At 46.6% G+C, this 15816-nt stretch overlaps 1 protein-coding gene across 3 annotated transcripts in view; it reads left to right on the top strand.

The window, feature by feature from the left end:
- LOC119402122 (zinc finger protein 502) overlaps positions 1 to 15816 on the top strand; it is a 75647-nt gene that overhangs the window by 16366 nt on the left and 43465 nt on the right. For all 3 annotated transcript variants that reach the window (XM_049418508.1, XM_037669243.2, XM_049418507.1), the window contains exons 2-4: positions 10971 to 11112; positions 12179 to 12343; positions 13632 to 13731. In XM_049418508.1, coding sequence (XP_049274465.1) covers positions 10971 to 11112; positions 12179 to 12343; positions 13632 to 13731 — 407 coding nt within the window. The remainder of the gene's footprint in view (positions 1 to 10970; positions 11113 to 12178; positions 12344 to 13631; positions 13732 to 15816) is intronic.

The raw sequence follows: 15816 nt of genomic DNA, 5'->3' as shown, positions 1-15816 counted from the left end.
CAAGCACTTGTCTGTGTCCTTACCTTTCATGTGTCTATTTTGCGCTGCCACTAGCTGTAACCACTGTAACCTCAGTGCGGCTTGTATGGAGTTGCACTTCGGTAATCTCGTTAACAAGCTTGGCCAATTGGTATGAATCCACTGCTAATACAGCAAGAAACAAGCACGCGAACACACAAGAAAGGTAATGGCGCGACCAAACGTTTGTTTGCGTCCATGCCTTTATTCTGCGTTTGGGTATCCGTTTTGAGCTGTACGTGCAATGCATTTTCAGCTTGACGCTGTTGGCGAGGATATCTTTCTGCAGTAACAGAAGTTGTGCGCATGTGCACCTTGCGCTGGCGTTTCTTTACCCTGGCAAGCTGAGTTAAAGACTGGTGGCACTGACTGCACTGGTACAGCCGCTTGCCTGTGTACATTGGCAGATGGGTCTACAGGTTCACCTTCTGGGCAAACGTCTTGTCGCAGCAGGGGCAGGCGTGATTGCGCGCGTCTTCCGAGTGCGCCGACTTCTTGTGTCGACTCACGTTCAACGAGCTGTAGTAGCGCAGTAGTGATCGCAGATCTGGTGTTGACACGATCCCTTTTAAGCGGGACCATGCAGGCCCGATCGGATTCAAGACGATCACAATATGTGCATCGCAATCTGGAGCCAGATCGCAATTTGACTGACGTCAGCGGTAAGCTTGATCCGGATTAGTCTAGACCGTGTAGCAGCGACCATTGTAGATCGCGATCAAGAAATCCAATCTGGATGGGCCCTGATCACAATAAAAAGTGCCCACGTGGCACCTGTATAATCTGGATCGGTCCTATCACGACCAAAAGTGGTTGCGCTAGGCAAACGCGGGTAAAAAAATTACCACGGCTTGCACTAAGTCGCGCGCAAGGCTGGGTCACAGCCAGGGGCGTAGCCAAGGGGGGGGGGTCCCCTCCCCGAAATTTTTCGGTTTTGCTTGCATATGTATACAAATGCACGCACGAACATACATAAAGTATGGTTGAACCCCCTCCCCCCCCCTGATAAAAATTTTGGCTACGCCCCTGGTCACAGCAGAGCTGGTGGGAACCTAGCGTGTCCTCGCTTGGCTTTCCCCCTCTGGCCTCTCTCTTTCCCCCAACTTGTTAAACTATACAACCATAGGCGTGCGCACGGGGGGAAGGGGGGGCGCCCCCCTATTCACCTAAGAAGAGGGGGGGGGGGGGCGCAGTCAGCCCCACACATTGACATAATAGGGAGAGGGGGCGCTGCGATGAACCTTCGCCTAAGACCTTCGCCGCGCCCCCCCTGAAAGGGAACCCTACTCACGCCTAGGTATGTACACTACACATCTTTTTTGTATTTGCTTCTTTCTATCTCTCTTTCTTTTTCTCTCCCTTCATTTTAACTTTCTCTTTTTTTGTCTCTTTTTGTAGTAGTTCTATCTTTTTCTCTCTTCCCTTTCTTTCTATCTATAGTTCTTTCTCTCTCTCTCTCTGTGCTCGTTCTCAGCTCCCCCTCTCCCTCCTCTTCACCCTCACTTTTCTTTATGATGACTGAGGGGCGCGAGAAAACGGCACACAACGAAAAGAAGTACAGGGGACGACGCGCTAGCAACTGGAATATTTTTATTCAGGAAAGACATATCTATAACGCAGTGAAATCAAATTTAAGCCAACGAGTCGGCCAAAAAAATAAAACCATATGCTCAGCATGCCTACGTGAAGTAGCTGTAGATAGGCTATATCTCCCCTTCCTGCAGACTGGAGGGTTGACTGATGCAGTCTGGCCCCGGCTCCCTCTGTATAAAAAGGGCTTCTATAATCTCTCTCTCCGCGGAGCCCCTGTCCCTGTAGATTAAAGAGCTGCTGTGCTCTCGCAAACGCACGTTGAGACATCTACCAGTTTGCCCGATGTATGCCTTGCCGCACGACTTTGGTATTCTATATATAACACCACATGCGCAAGGAACGAACTGGCACATCCTCTTTTTTCACACTTTTATTTTCCCGTGTACTTCTTTTCGTTGTGTGCCGTTTTCTCGCGCCCCTCAGTCATCATGAACGAATACCAACTCGCCCAACTTTTTACTTCACTTTTCTTTGGCACGCCGTTGCTATACTGTACTGTACTATACACAAGGCTTTGCTATGCTCCGCTAGCGTGCCTGGATAGCCGACTGGTAGCGACGCTATAGTCTTCAGATCGTGGGTACGCGGGCTCGAATCTCGGCTCGCCTAGAAATTTTTTTCGCCAAGAATTTCTATTTTGCTCTTTTTGTACTCGTTCTCTCGCCCATCAGAGTTATTGCATCCCACGCCGGACAAATCGGCGCACGTATTCCGGGAGGGAAGCAGAGGATGAAGAGAGCGCGTGCCGGTTCATGATAATTTTCAATCTACGACACACGGCAAACCTGGAGCATAGCAGTTCTGCTGTAGAAGTCCGTTTATTTGTTTATATTTGACCATGTATTGTTCATGTTCATCGCGCAGTGCACGGCACATCGAATGCAAATGTTAAACATGAAGTGGCGGGTCACGAAACGGAGAATAACTCACCGTCATCTTCTTTGCGGTTTCTGTCACTGTTTGCTCTTTATATCTTCGCGGCGCAGTCAGCGCCTGCCAAGTGTGCCTGCCACTCTCAAGCCAGTATTTCCCCAACTCGAATTTTAAAATTCCCTAGATGCCATCAGCGGCATTAGCGGTTTCTGGTCTAGGGGCCTAGGTACAGCCTAGGTACTGAGGAGGAAGAGAACGCCCCAAGCTCCAGCTGAGCTCCACTGTCACTACTGTGACTATGGGGTCCCGTCAGCGTGGTAGAGACGTAGAGAGGCAGCAGCACGTCTTCAGCGTTTCGCGCCGCTGTGTGTGTAGTCGTTTGTTCACGTTTGCACTCGCATTTGCGGTTGAATGTTTGTGTATTGTACTGGAAAATTCATGAACTATATGTCACGCTGCTTTGTGCCTGGTTGTGAAAGCGGCTACGATTCCCCGCGATCCGTGGAAGGCAACAGACATTTCAGAGCACCTCTTGACGCAGGACGTCTTCAACTGTGGGAGCGTGGCATACCAAGGCTGGACAAAAAGTTTTCGAACTCGTGTTCCGTCTGCGACCTCCAGTTTGTCAATGACGACATATTGAAGGTCTTCGAACACAACATTTGTGGTGATATTGTGGTCGTACCGCGTGACAGATGCGCACTGAAAGTAGACGCCGTGCCTCGCCTGTTTCCTAATTGCCCAAGTTACTTGTCAATACCGACGCGGAAACGCAAAGCACCTGCTCACTGACTTTCACCAGCAAAACAGAAGCGCCAGAAAAAACTAGGTGAGCGTGCGGATGTTTCATTTGAGATGACTACGAAGCGAGCTTGTCCAGAGTCCCTGTTTCACATGCTTTCTCGTGTTTCGCATGCCCTCACGGGCTAGGTCCTTAACTTCATTGCAACGCGAATGCATTTTTATGAGAGAGATGCGGACCGCCGCCTCGTTATGTGCAATATCGTTAGGGTCCTGTCATAACAGTGACATAGTGGCAGGCCCTAGTCACCGATGTAGTGGTTATAGACGTTCTCTCGGCAGATTGTAGTGACAAAGACGGCGAATTCTTTTCCTATTTATGACATGGCTCTTCACATGTATAACTCACCTCCACCGCAAACTCTTTCACGGGAAATTCTTCAGAAAAGTATTTCCTGTGAGTCACGTCACGTACTTCACAAAAATGCCCTTCCTGCATTGAAACCACTGATAACTCCTATTTGACGGTACAAGATCAAAAGACGTATCGTAGAGCACCGATTATGTAAGATATTAGCGTTAAACAGCATTCATACCAGGATCGAAACAGCTAATTTTACGGATTCATGAGGCGACTTGCTCAGACTCACGTCAAGCCGTGAGCCTGAGTCTGAGAGAGTCCGGCTGAAAAAAATTTTTGTGAGTCCTCGGTGCAGAATATATTTTGTGAGTGAGCTCCAATTTTTTTGCCGACCTATGCTCGCACTCGACTTGCCGGGCAGGTGTCCTCAAGCAAGTGTCGTGTTTGTTTTTTTTGTTTTTTTTTTTGCTTGTGCTTCATCATCATGGAATTAATGAGAACTAACAGACAATAATGCCAAGGAAAGTATAGGGGGTGTTATTTGTAATAATTGGGAGATAAATGTGAAGAAAGTAAAGTGGACGAAAAGATAACTTGCCGCTGCCGGCAGCTGCCAGCTCTTAAAAAGATCACGTGCTACGTGATGCTAAAAGACAGAAAAAGAGCGTTCCACACTCACCGCCATGGCTGCAATCGGCACTGACTAACACTCCTATGTTTAAATGCACATATAAACCCTATAAAGTGGACGGGGAGATGACCGCCACCGTAGCTCAGTGGTAGAGCATAGGACACGTTATTCGAAGGTCACAGGTTCAGTCCCTGCCGGCGGCAAGTTATCTTTTCGTCCACTTCACTTTCTTCACATTTATATCCCAATTATTACAAATAACACCCCCTATACTTTCCTTGGCATTATTGTCTGTTAGTTGTCATTAATATTGTGTCCAACAAAGAAAAACGAGCCCTTAAAAGTTATATTTCCATCATCATGAAATGACGTTCTTGCGTTCTCTTAGTCGGTGTTGATACCATAGTTTGATTTTACATCGGAGCTGTTAGAACCTCGCTTAGCAATGGTGAACATGGGGACTCCCTAGGAAGAAGCCGCTCGACAGGAGCATCATGGAGAAGCTAATATTCAGCGGTTGCAGTGACAGCGATCCTATGCTAAAGCGAGGGCCAGGGAAGGAAAGCCATGTGTCGCAGAAGAGAAGACCCCTAGTCTAGATTGAGTGGAGGCGAAGAAATGAAGATCCGGAAGTTCATGAGTGCGACCGATTGAAATCGTAGAGACACTACGTGTAACATCGCGAAGGAATCCTGAGCACCAAGAGACAACGGAGAGCAGGAAGACAGGGTTGCGGGTGCTTGTCGCAGATCTCGGGGGCACGTGTTTCGGAGACAGTTTGAGAGGTTGCTGGGAGGCATAGTAGACATGGTTTAATTACACACAAGGAAAATCAGAAAAAGCTCACAACACTCATTAAAACACAATAAACAGTGAAAATCCCAGAAACACACTAAACAAATGTCCAAAACTAAACAAACAAAATTTTTAGTTCTCGCTACACCTAACTACAGTTTGGCCACTTTGACCTTGCAGTCTAGTCAAAGCCCGAATGGAACACTCTTACTTGGTTCTGTTGATCGTAGTCTCCTGACAGTTCGAAACTCGGTTGGGTTGCATCCAAAGCCGATGCTGCCGACGATCCTGATAAAATCGTCGTTCTGGTGCGTAAAGGCCAGCCAAGCTGTTGTAAGCTTTTTTCCCGGTTGCCTTTGCTGACGTGACAGGGCGTCTTCATCGATGAGGTCTAGCTACGAGCTCGGCGTGGCGATCCAGGGATTGTTGCTGGCCAGCCGTTGAAGGAGAACTGCTGCTGATGCGTCCGGAACAGCCACAAGAGGCTGCAGTACCTCCAAGGTGCCTCGCCCGAATATCGTTGAGGTCAACGGCCACACCACAAAGTGCCAGCGTTATGGCCTCCGGAACCGAACACCCACTGCTTCCATCACCAGTACAAAGTTGACGAAGCAACCTTCTTCAACCGTAGCCGCACAAACAATGCCTGCTCATCGTACTTCCACATTCATTTATGGCTCGTGTCGCGTTCGTCGAGCCTTGTGCCACTCCATGCACGCGCTCGTGCCCTTTCGAGTGCCTCTCCCGCTTCTTCTTCGTCGTCTTCTTTGCGCGGTATCCTTACTCATTACAGTGCTCGAGAGTAACAGAGAGCTGAGCTAGTTGGTAAGTATTCATTCTAAAAAGACAGGGCGTGCAAACACGGACACAAGAAAGAAGTCAGGACAACTGAAGAGATGCACAATGGCTGAAAAGAAGGCACGAAAACTTATCTGCGCATGCCCATGCAACTGGTGAACCTATCAATCCGGCACGCGTGGCAGTCTACGTGGAAGATAACCGTCAAGGCATTTGATTTCATCTTTATGCATAAAGTTAATCGACTGTTGGCTCACGCATGCGCTACCACTATTCTCGATATGCCATGCTTCAATCATCAGGCACGTTTCTTCATTTCTATGCCGGTACAACACTGTGCATTCATCGAATTTTGGCGTGCACTTACAATCTCGACAATGTAAAAATAGATTAGAAGGTGAGCCTCCTGTTAGCGATCTCTAATGTTCCAACAATCTCTGGTTAATGCATCGGCCCGTCTGTCCTACGTAGAAGCGGCCGCAGCTGAAAGGGACCTTGTACACCACGCTCGTACGGCAATCAGTGAATTTGTTGGTGTGTTTTACGAAACAAATATCGGTCCACTTCTTGTCTTTTACTCGCTCATTCTTCCTCTGCACAGCGGCACAAATCTTAACTAGCTTATTGGCAGCCGTGAAAACAACATTAACGCCGTATCTACTTCCTACTTTCTTTAGCCTGTGAGATACGCAATGAATGTACGGCATACCTACGACACGTTTCTTCCTATCGCTTTCAGCAACCATGCTCGGACTTAACGTTCAGTGACCGTGGCCACTGCATCACGAGGATACCCTACATCTAAAAGACTCGTAACCTGTGCGTTAGTCAGCATTTGTGGTGTCCTGACTTCTTTCTTGTGTCCGTGTTTGCACGCCCTGTCTTTTTAGAGTGCTCGAGAGCTTTCGCAACATGCAACAAATCGGGACTAACGATGCTGGTGGACGCTTTAAACATAAGTTTTTGGATGTAGAATTTGGCCACGGCTTGAAAGTTTGTGACAGACTATTAGTAATAAGCTTTCAAGATTAGTAGTGGGCATAACGAGGATAGCCAATCAAAAGCAATCCGCCTCTTTCACAATGCCATGGCAAATGCACCCTCCCGCTAGCAGAAAAATTGCACAGTGCCTTTTCATCTCTGTGTGCTTTCGTTCTGGCAATACCGGCTGCCCGGCCCCTACCAAAACGGCAGGGGGCCACACAGGAAAATAAAAAAGGTGGATTAACGACATAGAAATCTCTGTATCACTTGTGAGACTTCTCTACTCGAGAGAAAAGTGTGCCCATGAGTGTATCGAATGGGTATCGATACCCTCCAATGCCAAAGGACTTGCTGAAACTCAACAGTGTGGAGAAACACTTAATCTTGCCTCGTCTTCCCTTAATGTGTATCCGGCTCCTGACTCATCGCGATGGGCAGTGTAGTGTTCGTGGCTAGGTTGTGAATGCACCAGTCAGTGTGCAAGAGGCTGTGAACTGTCTTCCCCAAAATGTGGCTGACGATGTGGCAGTTGACGTTCATCTCAAGCATCAATTTATGTATAAACCCATGTATAAGAGTGGTCTTGTGAAGAAAAAAAAGTTAAGTGTGGCACTATCGCAAATGCTAAAGATCAGCGGAGCTGGGGAAGCACAGCAAAAAGTTATACCCTCTCGCGCAGCACATTTAATGTGCCACGTGACAAATGCCGCGCAGTAAGTGATATTCAGGTGAATATCATTACACCCTCGCATTCCTGATCTACATGAGTGTACAAAGTGGCATTCGTTATTGATGTCAGTGTTTGTCGCTAGTTGAATGAGCTTTTGGCTTCTTATTATTATCCTCTGATGAAACTGCAGAGTTTGCTTATGGCTGGCAAATAGGTATCGTGTGCAAAATTCCTTCCCTGCTACTGCCGCACTACCTTACCAAAAGACATGGAGGAATTGCAAAAGAAGAAAGAACAGACAAGAATTTGTAGACGTGGCCTACAGGAGGCGTCAAGTTGGAGTCTGGGAACAAGAATATCATTGCGCAAGATGCTTCAACTATCATGCTGTACGTCAAAAAGTTATCGAACAGTTAGCAACGGCCAATAATAAGAGCCTTAACATTGATTGCATTTTGCTTTAAGTTTTCGATTTTGTAACTTTTGCCAAGCGCTGTCATGTCATCGAGATTACACATACCGTGATTGCGTGAGTTCGGGAAACGCATTCAATGGGCGAATGCCATTAGCTGCGAATGTCATTCACTATGCTCGTGTAGCAGCAACAAAACTGGCATTAGCACCTAATCACATTCCCCGCGAATGACATTACATGTGCCACGTGACAGGGATACTAGAGTGAGCAAGAGCAGCTTCCCCCAGCTCCTCTGGTCTTTGGTGTTTGCGATAGCAGAGCCTCGCTTAATTCTGTTCACTGCACGATTCGGACGGAGAAAATGAATAGTGGAGGCTGTCAGCAATCTGTAGTTGCTTCCCGTAGGGCACACTTTCGATTCGTGACAATCTGCTTGTGAAAGGCCCTTGTGTCCAGCGCTGTTTCTAAGCACGGCACGATTATTCATAATTTACTGAGCGAGTGTGAAGTTATGTTGATATTGAGCTCGAAGTACCCCCCCTCCTCGTGAGCTGTGGTAAATATGCATGACCGCCCAGAAATGCACTGCTGAAGCAACAACATCAGCGTCTGTCAGCCTTTATACTTCTCTGCCACATTCGAGAAAGGAGGTGCTCTCCCTGTCCGTTTAAACGATGGATGTCGGCAAGAGGTTGCAAAAGGGGCATTTGCACCCCGCCCCCTCTTCCCAACCCACTCAAGTACTTGCCTCCTGGGAACGTGCATAGCCATACATGCGTAGCCATAATCCTGTGCATTAAAAAATGACAATGACATTTACTCGCTGAGTAAATGTATGGGGCAGAATTTGTGCTCTGTTTAGATTATTAGTGGGTGCAGCCACACACACACCCCCCTCCTGCCCCCCTCATGTGCACGCCTGTGGTGTTCAGGATGATACGGATATACTTGTTTTTTTTTAAATGATGCACCACATTCATAAATCCATCTGTCTTTCCAGGAACAGCAAGTACAGAAAGATCACAGAGCATGCAGAAAGCTTCATCTAAGGGGTGTCAGGTACGATGACTATCTCATTGTTACGTTGTGGTTTTTGGTTTCGCACAACGTGCAGGTTCTTTTACTTTTGAAATGTCTGAGGCGTCGCCTCAAGACACTCCCCAAGAGGACGAGACCGCTTGCAACCCACATTTATAACAACACTAATACCAGAACACATAACACTAACAAAGACACAAGAGTACACTACAGAAATAACTGACTATACGACTGAGGTCAAGACACTAAGAACGACTAAGCTACATGCTTAGTTCCCAATCCCTCAGTCCCTTGCCTACAGCTATTCGTGGGGAGAGGTGAAGGCACGGTGCTGATCTCACCAAGGTCAGTGGTGAAGATGCCACGGAGCAAAGTATGGCAGCCGATGAGGGACGCTGTTGCCGTTGGCATCTAGTGGCTCGAAGAACTGTTACATCGGGTAGCCTCCCTAGGCTACAGGTTGACACTGGAGTCGAAGCGCCGATACCGATGCTGTGTTCCGGCCGGACAGCCGCGTTCGAGCTCGAGCTTGACTGCTCAAACCTGTCCACAGGCACAGGAATGTTGGCCCAGGAGCAGCACACGAGCGACCCACAGCCAAGAACAGCAGGTAGCCATGAGTACCCTCAGGTCACCGGTCGAGAGAAGTAGAAGTCTTGGCTCGGGTCCGAAACCCGACAGCCGAGACGCGTGACTCGTCTACTCTCGATGCTTCCTTGCCACTCCTTCTTCCTCTTCGCTTCGCTTCCCTCTCTCTCCGCGTGCTTTGGAACAATCGCCATGGTTTCTTCCAATTGGCGTTTCATTTATTTGTCCTTTTGTTGTTTCACGCCTGTGCCACTTTCTTCTTCTTTATCTTCTCCCATCATTTCACAGCACGCACTTTAAAATCCGCGCACTTCACCACACTCATGCATGAAACGTTTGCTTGAGTATCTGTTCTCACATTCGACAAGATTGCTTTGGCCTGTTTCAAAGATCTCCTCTCATGGCAACTTAGCTGCTCTATTACCTTGTGAAAAGGACACTGGAGAGAATCTTTTGATTAGTACAGCTAGTAACTTATCCTATAGTCATTGACAACCTAACAAAAAAATGTCACCTCTGCACACAGCCATCGCTGTTCCTCCCTCAGCTAATTTGCATAAAGGCTCCATCGAGTGGCGTTTACTCATTTTTGTGGCATCAAGCACTTTTTTGAGCGTTTGACATAGTTGACTTTCTCATACAGACCACACGTTTGTGTCACTGGTTCTAGGTCAGAAACTTGAACGTCCTTGTAATTTTCATCAGAAATTCTTACATTGCTGCTCTGCTAGACATAATGTTTTAGCAGTAATGATAGACCTTGAACCCTTAATATGCATTAATAAAAAAGTACTTACGATTCAAGCGGAAGCCAGCTAGCATGAATGTCTTTTACAGTTGAAAGGAAGGCACGCCAAGCTTCGGTGGGCGGAGCTTACATTCTTTCTTCGATTGTAACCAGTGGCATAAATCTAGAAAAATCACAAGGGGGGACAGAGATCTTGCCATGTGGCCATTTTGTTTTTATAAATATCTAGGTTCTATTTTTACGTATATAAAAATTAAAATGCTTTGAAATCAAATTGAAAAATGAACATGGGTTCTCCGCTCGCGTAATTGCATTGTTCTACTGGGCCTTCTCAGTTGCAATTTCAGTAGTACGAACAGCTGAGGGGTGTTGAACACCGGTACACACTACGAGGAAAGCAAGCATTAAAAAAATTTGAACACACTATACTTAACTGTCAAGCAATTCAGATATGTGATGTTTGAAAGATAAATTTCAAGGGGTGTACCCCAACCCTGAACACGAAGGGGGTCAGGATCTCCCGACCCCCTTCGTGGTTTACGCCACTTGTAACCGACTATAGGCGTTGCGCAAAGCACTAACAACGCTGCCTGTCACCAAGGCTTGGAAGCGTAGGTGGGCTCGGGCGAGCATTGTTCCCATGAGCGTTTAGGCGAGTGCTTTGATAGTTGTGTTTTGTGTTTTTCATTGCAATTTAATGCTTCTGTTGGCCTTCAGTGATGTCAAGAAACAACTGCTGCGTAGTTGGCTGCTCAAACACCTACAAAAACTCGCCGGGAACACACTTTTACAAGTTTCCGGTGCTGTTTTACGAGCAAGAGCGACGGCGGCGGTGGATTGCGGCTGTTCGACGCAGAAGGTAAGCAACCGCGCTTTGTTTACGGCATTGTTAGATCGATTAGCACATTTTTATTTTTCCGTTTATGTCGCTACGCCTTCAGTGAACGCTACCATGTTTACATTTGATCACCTCGTCTACATTCTGGAAGCTACAATGCACATGATGTTGTTGTTACTGATGAAACGCAATGCCTCTCTTTGAAAAACGAATGATGCGAGGTGCACCGCCAGAAAATGTAAAGTAAAGCTATGAAGAGGTAATCGTGCTTAGACGCTTTAAACAAAGGACTCAGTTTTTAAAAGCAGGGGACGGCACCTTTAGAAAAGCGCAGTGTAATCACATGCATGTGCTGTACGGAATCAGCTGCATGCTCTACTTATCGATGGCACTGGAATGTGATCCTCGGTGCAGAATTTTTGCTGTGCGCTTGCCTCAGCTATCTGCATATTGGCTGTACAACACGGCACCTATCCGCATTGAAGGCTTTTGACAGCACATTCAACCTCCTTTTGAATGCCTCGTTACATGACTTCATGGTATTGGGAAACGCCCGAGCTTCATGGTAGGGGAAAAGCCCTGACATCCGCCAGTAATGCTAATTCACTTTACACAAGCTGTGTTACACAGGGTCAATTCCGAAATCTTCGATATTTTTTCTTTATTCTTGCTAGTAGTGCTAGCTGCCGGTTGTTTTTTCTTTTGCGTGGAATTGGTGAATATATGTTCGTCTTGCTTGGTTGTAGTTTTGTGGCTCCTTTAAAAAAGATTTCAATGAAGCACGGGGTTTTCAAGCAATATTAATACCACTCTTAGCATTTTCATTCAAACTGTGAATATTGCAAATATGTACAGTAGACTGTTGTTAAACGGAACCTCAAGGGACCAGGAAAATGTGTTCCATTTAAGAGCAGTTCCGTTTACTGAGAGAGGAGCAGGGTTGCAGAATCCAAGTACGAAACCAATTATATTAGGAGCAGTTGTTCTGTTTAAGCAGCAGTTCCATTTAAGAGATGTCCGTTTACTGAGAGTCTACTGGACTCTTCTAATTCCTTGCTTCTTTGTTTTCTGTTTATGGACATTTTAGAGAGGATGGGAGCCACTGGGAGCCTACCAAGAATGCCAGGATCTGCAGCCAGCATTTTCTCAATGGCAAAAGATCAAATGACCCGAGAAGTCCAGCTTATGAGCCAACTATATTTCCAAGCGTGCACGGACGTACTAAGCATGGCACTTCCAAGAGTTATCAAAGGTAAAATTAAGCTTGGCAGTGTGTATTTTCTGCTGACTGATGAGAGGCAACTCAGCCAGAGAAGCAGCATAATGTGTGCTTTTTAAAGAATCGTTTTATTTGCACAAGGCAGGAGTAAATGTGTGAAAATGGGTTCTAAACAAGCCTCAAGTAGGGTTGCCACCTTTCCGGTTTAAGACCGGCCAGGCCGGTTTATCAGATGGCGAGCCGGTTGCCGGTCCGCACCGGCCGCCATTGGCCGGTTTTTTCTTTTCTGTCATAATATCGCGATTATTTATTTTTTGGGTGTTTTACAAGCGTCAGTTCAACAACTACGATGGTAAATATTTATCGTCAATCGCCAAAACTCTTACGCTATTAGTCAACCACTTTCTTGGATCCCTTCAAGTCTAGCGATCATTGGAATGGAGCATATTATTGCGCGTGTATGGTACATGAATATCCGACATTTTTGTGGCATATGCACATTTTAACGTTCCTTTGTGTCTATAATGCCACTGGCCTGTTGGATTCATACGCAAAGAAGAGCTTTTTTATGGACAAAGCATTGTGGTTCCTTTTCAGTGCCGCACATTCAGAGTAATAAGCGAAGCGTCATTCCAATCACGGGTACTTTTATGTCAGTAATTAGGCTAGTTGGTTAGCTGAGTGTGCTGCTTTTGTTTGTGCATTGGGTTTATTTGGCTCAATGAAAGCAATGTTACATTAAATGGCACTGCATGCCGAAGAATTGATATAGTGTCTGTTGCTCAACGTTATTTTAATTTCCTGTTAACCCCCCCTCCCCGCCCTCCCCCATCGAAGGTCCGGTTTTTCTTTCGGTAAAAGGTGTCATGTGACAGCGCTGTTAGGCAACTCTTGCTTGTTCCTTAGTGCAACAGGACTTTTGGGCACATAGCACAAAATTTCAGAAACGGACAGAGTGGTGCATTTGAGATAACTGCTGTGCATGCAAGATGCGATACATATAACGTCTGTCATAGAGGTAATACCCATCAACTTTGTAGCTGTTTTTATAATAATTTCATTGTCTTCTCTTTGTTGTAACTAAATAAATTTCTTGGCTACGGGATGAGGAAATAGAAACTTATACCAGTGTGCGCGTAGTATTTGCCTACACAGCCTTATTTGTATACTGTGCAGGCAGAGGCTGCTTGTAAAATAGGCTCAGTGTGTGTGTTCAGACAAATACCCATACATTACGCACAAATGTACGTGTTGGTACTGCTTTCCGTTGGGTATAGGCCACCACTTACAACGTTCCTCAACGTGCGACCTATGATTACAGGTTGCGGGCAGGACAGCAAAAGGTGGACAGCATTACTGCGGATGCACAGCCCCTGGAAGATGTCATGATCGATTGCACCTCAGAGGAGGAAAAGACAAGTGTATGTACAGCTCGCTTCACATATCTGCAAGTGAATGTTTGTTTTTAAACACCAATATTTGTTTTGCTCATTACCAGGGAGCGAAAGCCATCATGACTGCTACACTATGGCTTTTGCATATTGATTTGCATCAAACCTAAAAACCATTTCTTTGGGCACTTTTGCTGATGCACCTTTGGAGCCGTAATTTTCCAGTGGCATCACCATATTTTGTGCATGAAATCAATGGCATTACCGAGACTGCATCACTTAAATGATAAAATTGAGAATCGTGCACCTGCCACTGTTTTATGTGGTAAGTACCAGTGAAATCTCGGTATAACGAACTTCAGGGGACCGCGGAAAAATGTTCGTTATTCTGAAAGGTCGTTATAGTGAAAGCCCAAAAATTTACCATAACAATAGAATTTCAGTAACGCAAACGTCCTACCTTTGCAACGGTACGTCCTTGAACTCGTTTCTCACAACAATGCACACGTGAACGTCAGACAAGGAACGCTTATTTGAAATAGTCCGTGATCATTTTTTTGACGGGTGCAGCACAAACTCTGCGTCACGAACGATTCTAGACCGTCCGCATTTTTATCCGCCGCTTCGGTCGCTGTTCCGCTTTTTTCTATGAATATGAGGAGTTTCCTCAAGTAGTCCAACGCATCTGTGGTCGACACGGACTCGTCGCGATCTTCGGGTACGTGCTACCGTGACATCGTCGTCCATGTCATCACTGCAATCCTTTAAGGCCCAACTGCATGCACGCGAGTTTTGAGCGACGGCCGACAGGATTTGCTGTCGCGGAGGGCCATCCATCGCCGTCGCTTGTCGCAGGGGTGCAATCCCGAAACGATGCTATTTCCGATTCCACACGGCTGGCTGATCGCGCTGATAACGCGGACGGACCGTCGTTCTGACCACTGGCCAAGCGCGAAAAGCACGAAAGGCATTGGAATCTGAAATAGAATCGTTCCGCGATAGCATCCCAGGTTTCTGGAAAGCCAGAAAACATCGCTTGTCGCCCGGAAGTGAGCATGACGATATCCAACAACATGGCAGCATCTCTGACCCTTGCTTCGGTTGCAATTTGCTCGTGATGCTTCCAATCGGCGCGTACTTCAAGGAATGCAAGTTATAGACTACCTTATTTACAGCCCCATCTCACGCGGAGAGCGAGGCAGCGGCCGTATTTTGTCGTTATTTATGATCGACGGTTCGTTTTGATGTTTCGGTGGTAGCTTGCTGCAATGTCAACATCGTCGTCGTGTGAGGTAGCCCTTCTCCCTGCGAAGCAACGATGTGAGGCGCTGCGGCTTTTCTTAAACGTTCTATGACAGCAAGAGGAAACGTTGTCGAGATGCGCCTCGTGGACTAACCCCAACATAACGCAGTTTGCAAAGTGCGACGTAGCGTAGGCAGCGTACGCTTCCCGGCGCCCCATGGGATCACAGCAGATACTACTGCCGCGGTTAAACATAAGATTGCGAAAAAAGGAAGTCCCGAAACGCTTTTATGGCATCTTTATCTCAAACAAGACAATAATAAATTTGGCATGTTGTCATTCATCTACTCTGTAATTCTTTTTCGTAATTTGCCTGCGTGCGCGCAATAGTTTTCAATCGAGCAGCGCGACGGAGCCCGTTTGTCGCAGTCGCCTTCGCTCGAAAGTCGCGTGCTATGCATGCGGTTGGGCCTTTACAAAACCTGATGCGTTGTCGCCTCCGCAACGAAGGGAAAAAAAAAAAAATTCTCCGCCCGCGTCTTTCTCCTCCCGTGCCATCTCAGGTTTTAGCGGGAGGGCGTCCGCTCTTCGCGCTGCGTTGTCTGCCACCTTACAGCTCCGACTGCCATGACCGATACACTGAAATGAAAGAATCCTCGCATTTCGAGATATAAATTCGTAGTACTGAGGTGTTGTTAAGATTACACGGGAATTAAATAACGATCGTTATTCTGAAATGTTCGTTACTCTGAAGTTCGTAGTAGTGAAATATTTTTACATTGAAACTATAAGCAGTCGGCACGGGATTTCTTAAAAGTTCGTTAATTTGAAATGTTCGTTAATGTGGTGTTCGTTGTAACGAAATTTGACTT

Source organism: Rhipicephalus sanguineus, chromosome 8 (assembly GCF_013339695.2).
Source record: "Rhipicephalus sanguineus isolate Rsan-2018 chromosome 8, BIME_Rsan_1.4, whole genome shotgun sequence".
Classification (NCBI taxonomy): Eukaryota; Metazoa; Arthropoda; class Arachnida; order Ixodida; family Ixodidae; genus Rhipicephalus; species Rhipicephalus sanguineus.
This window is presented reverse-complemented; position numbering and strand designations above follow the sequence as displayed.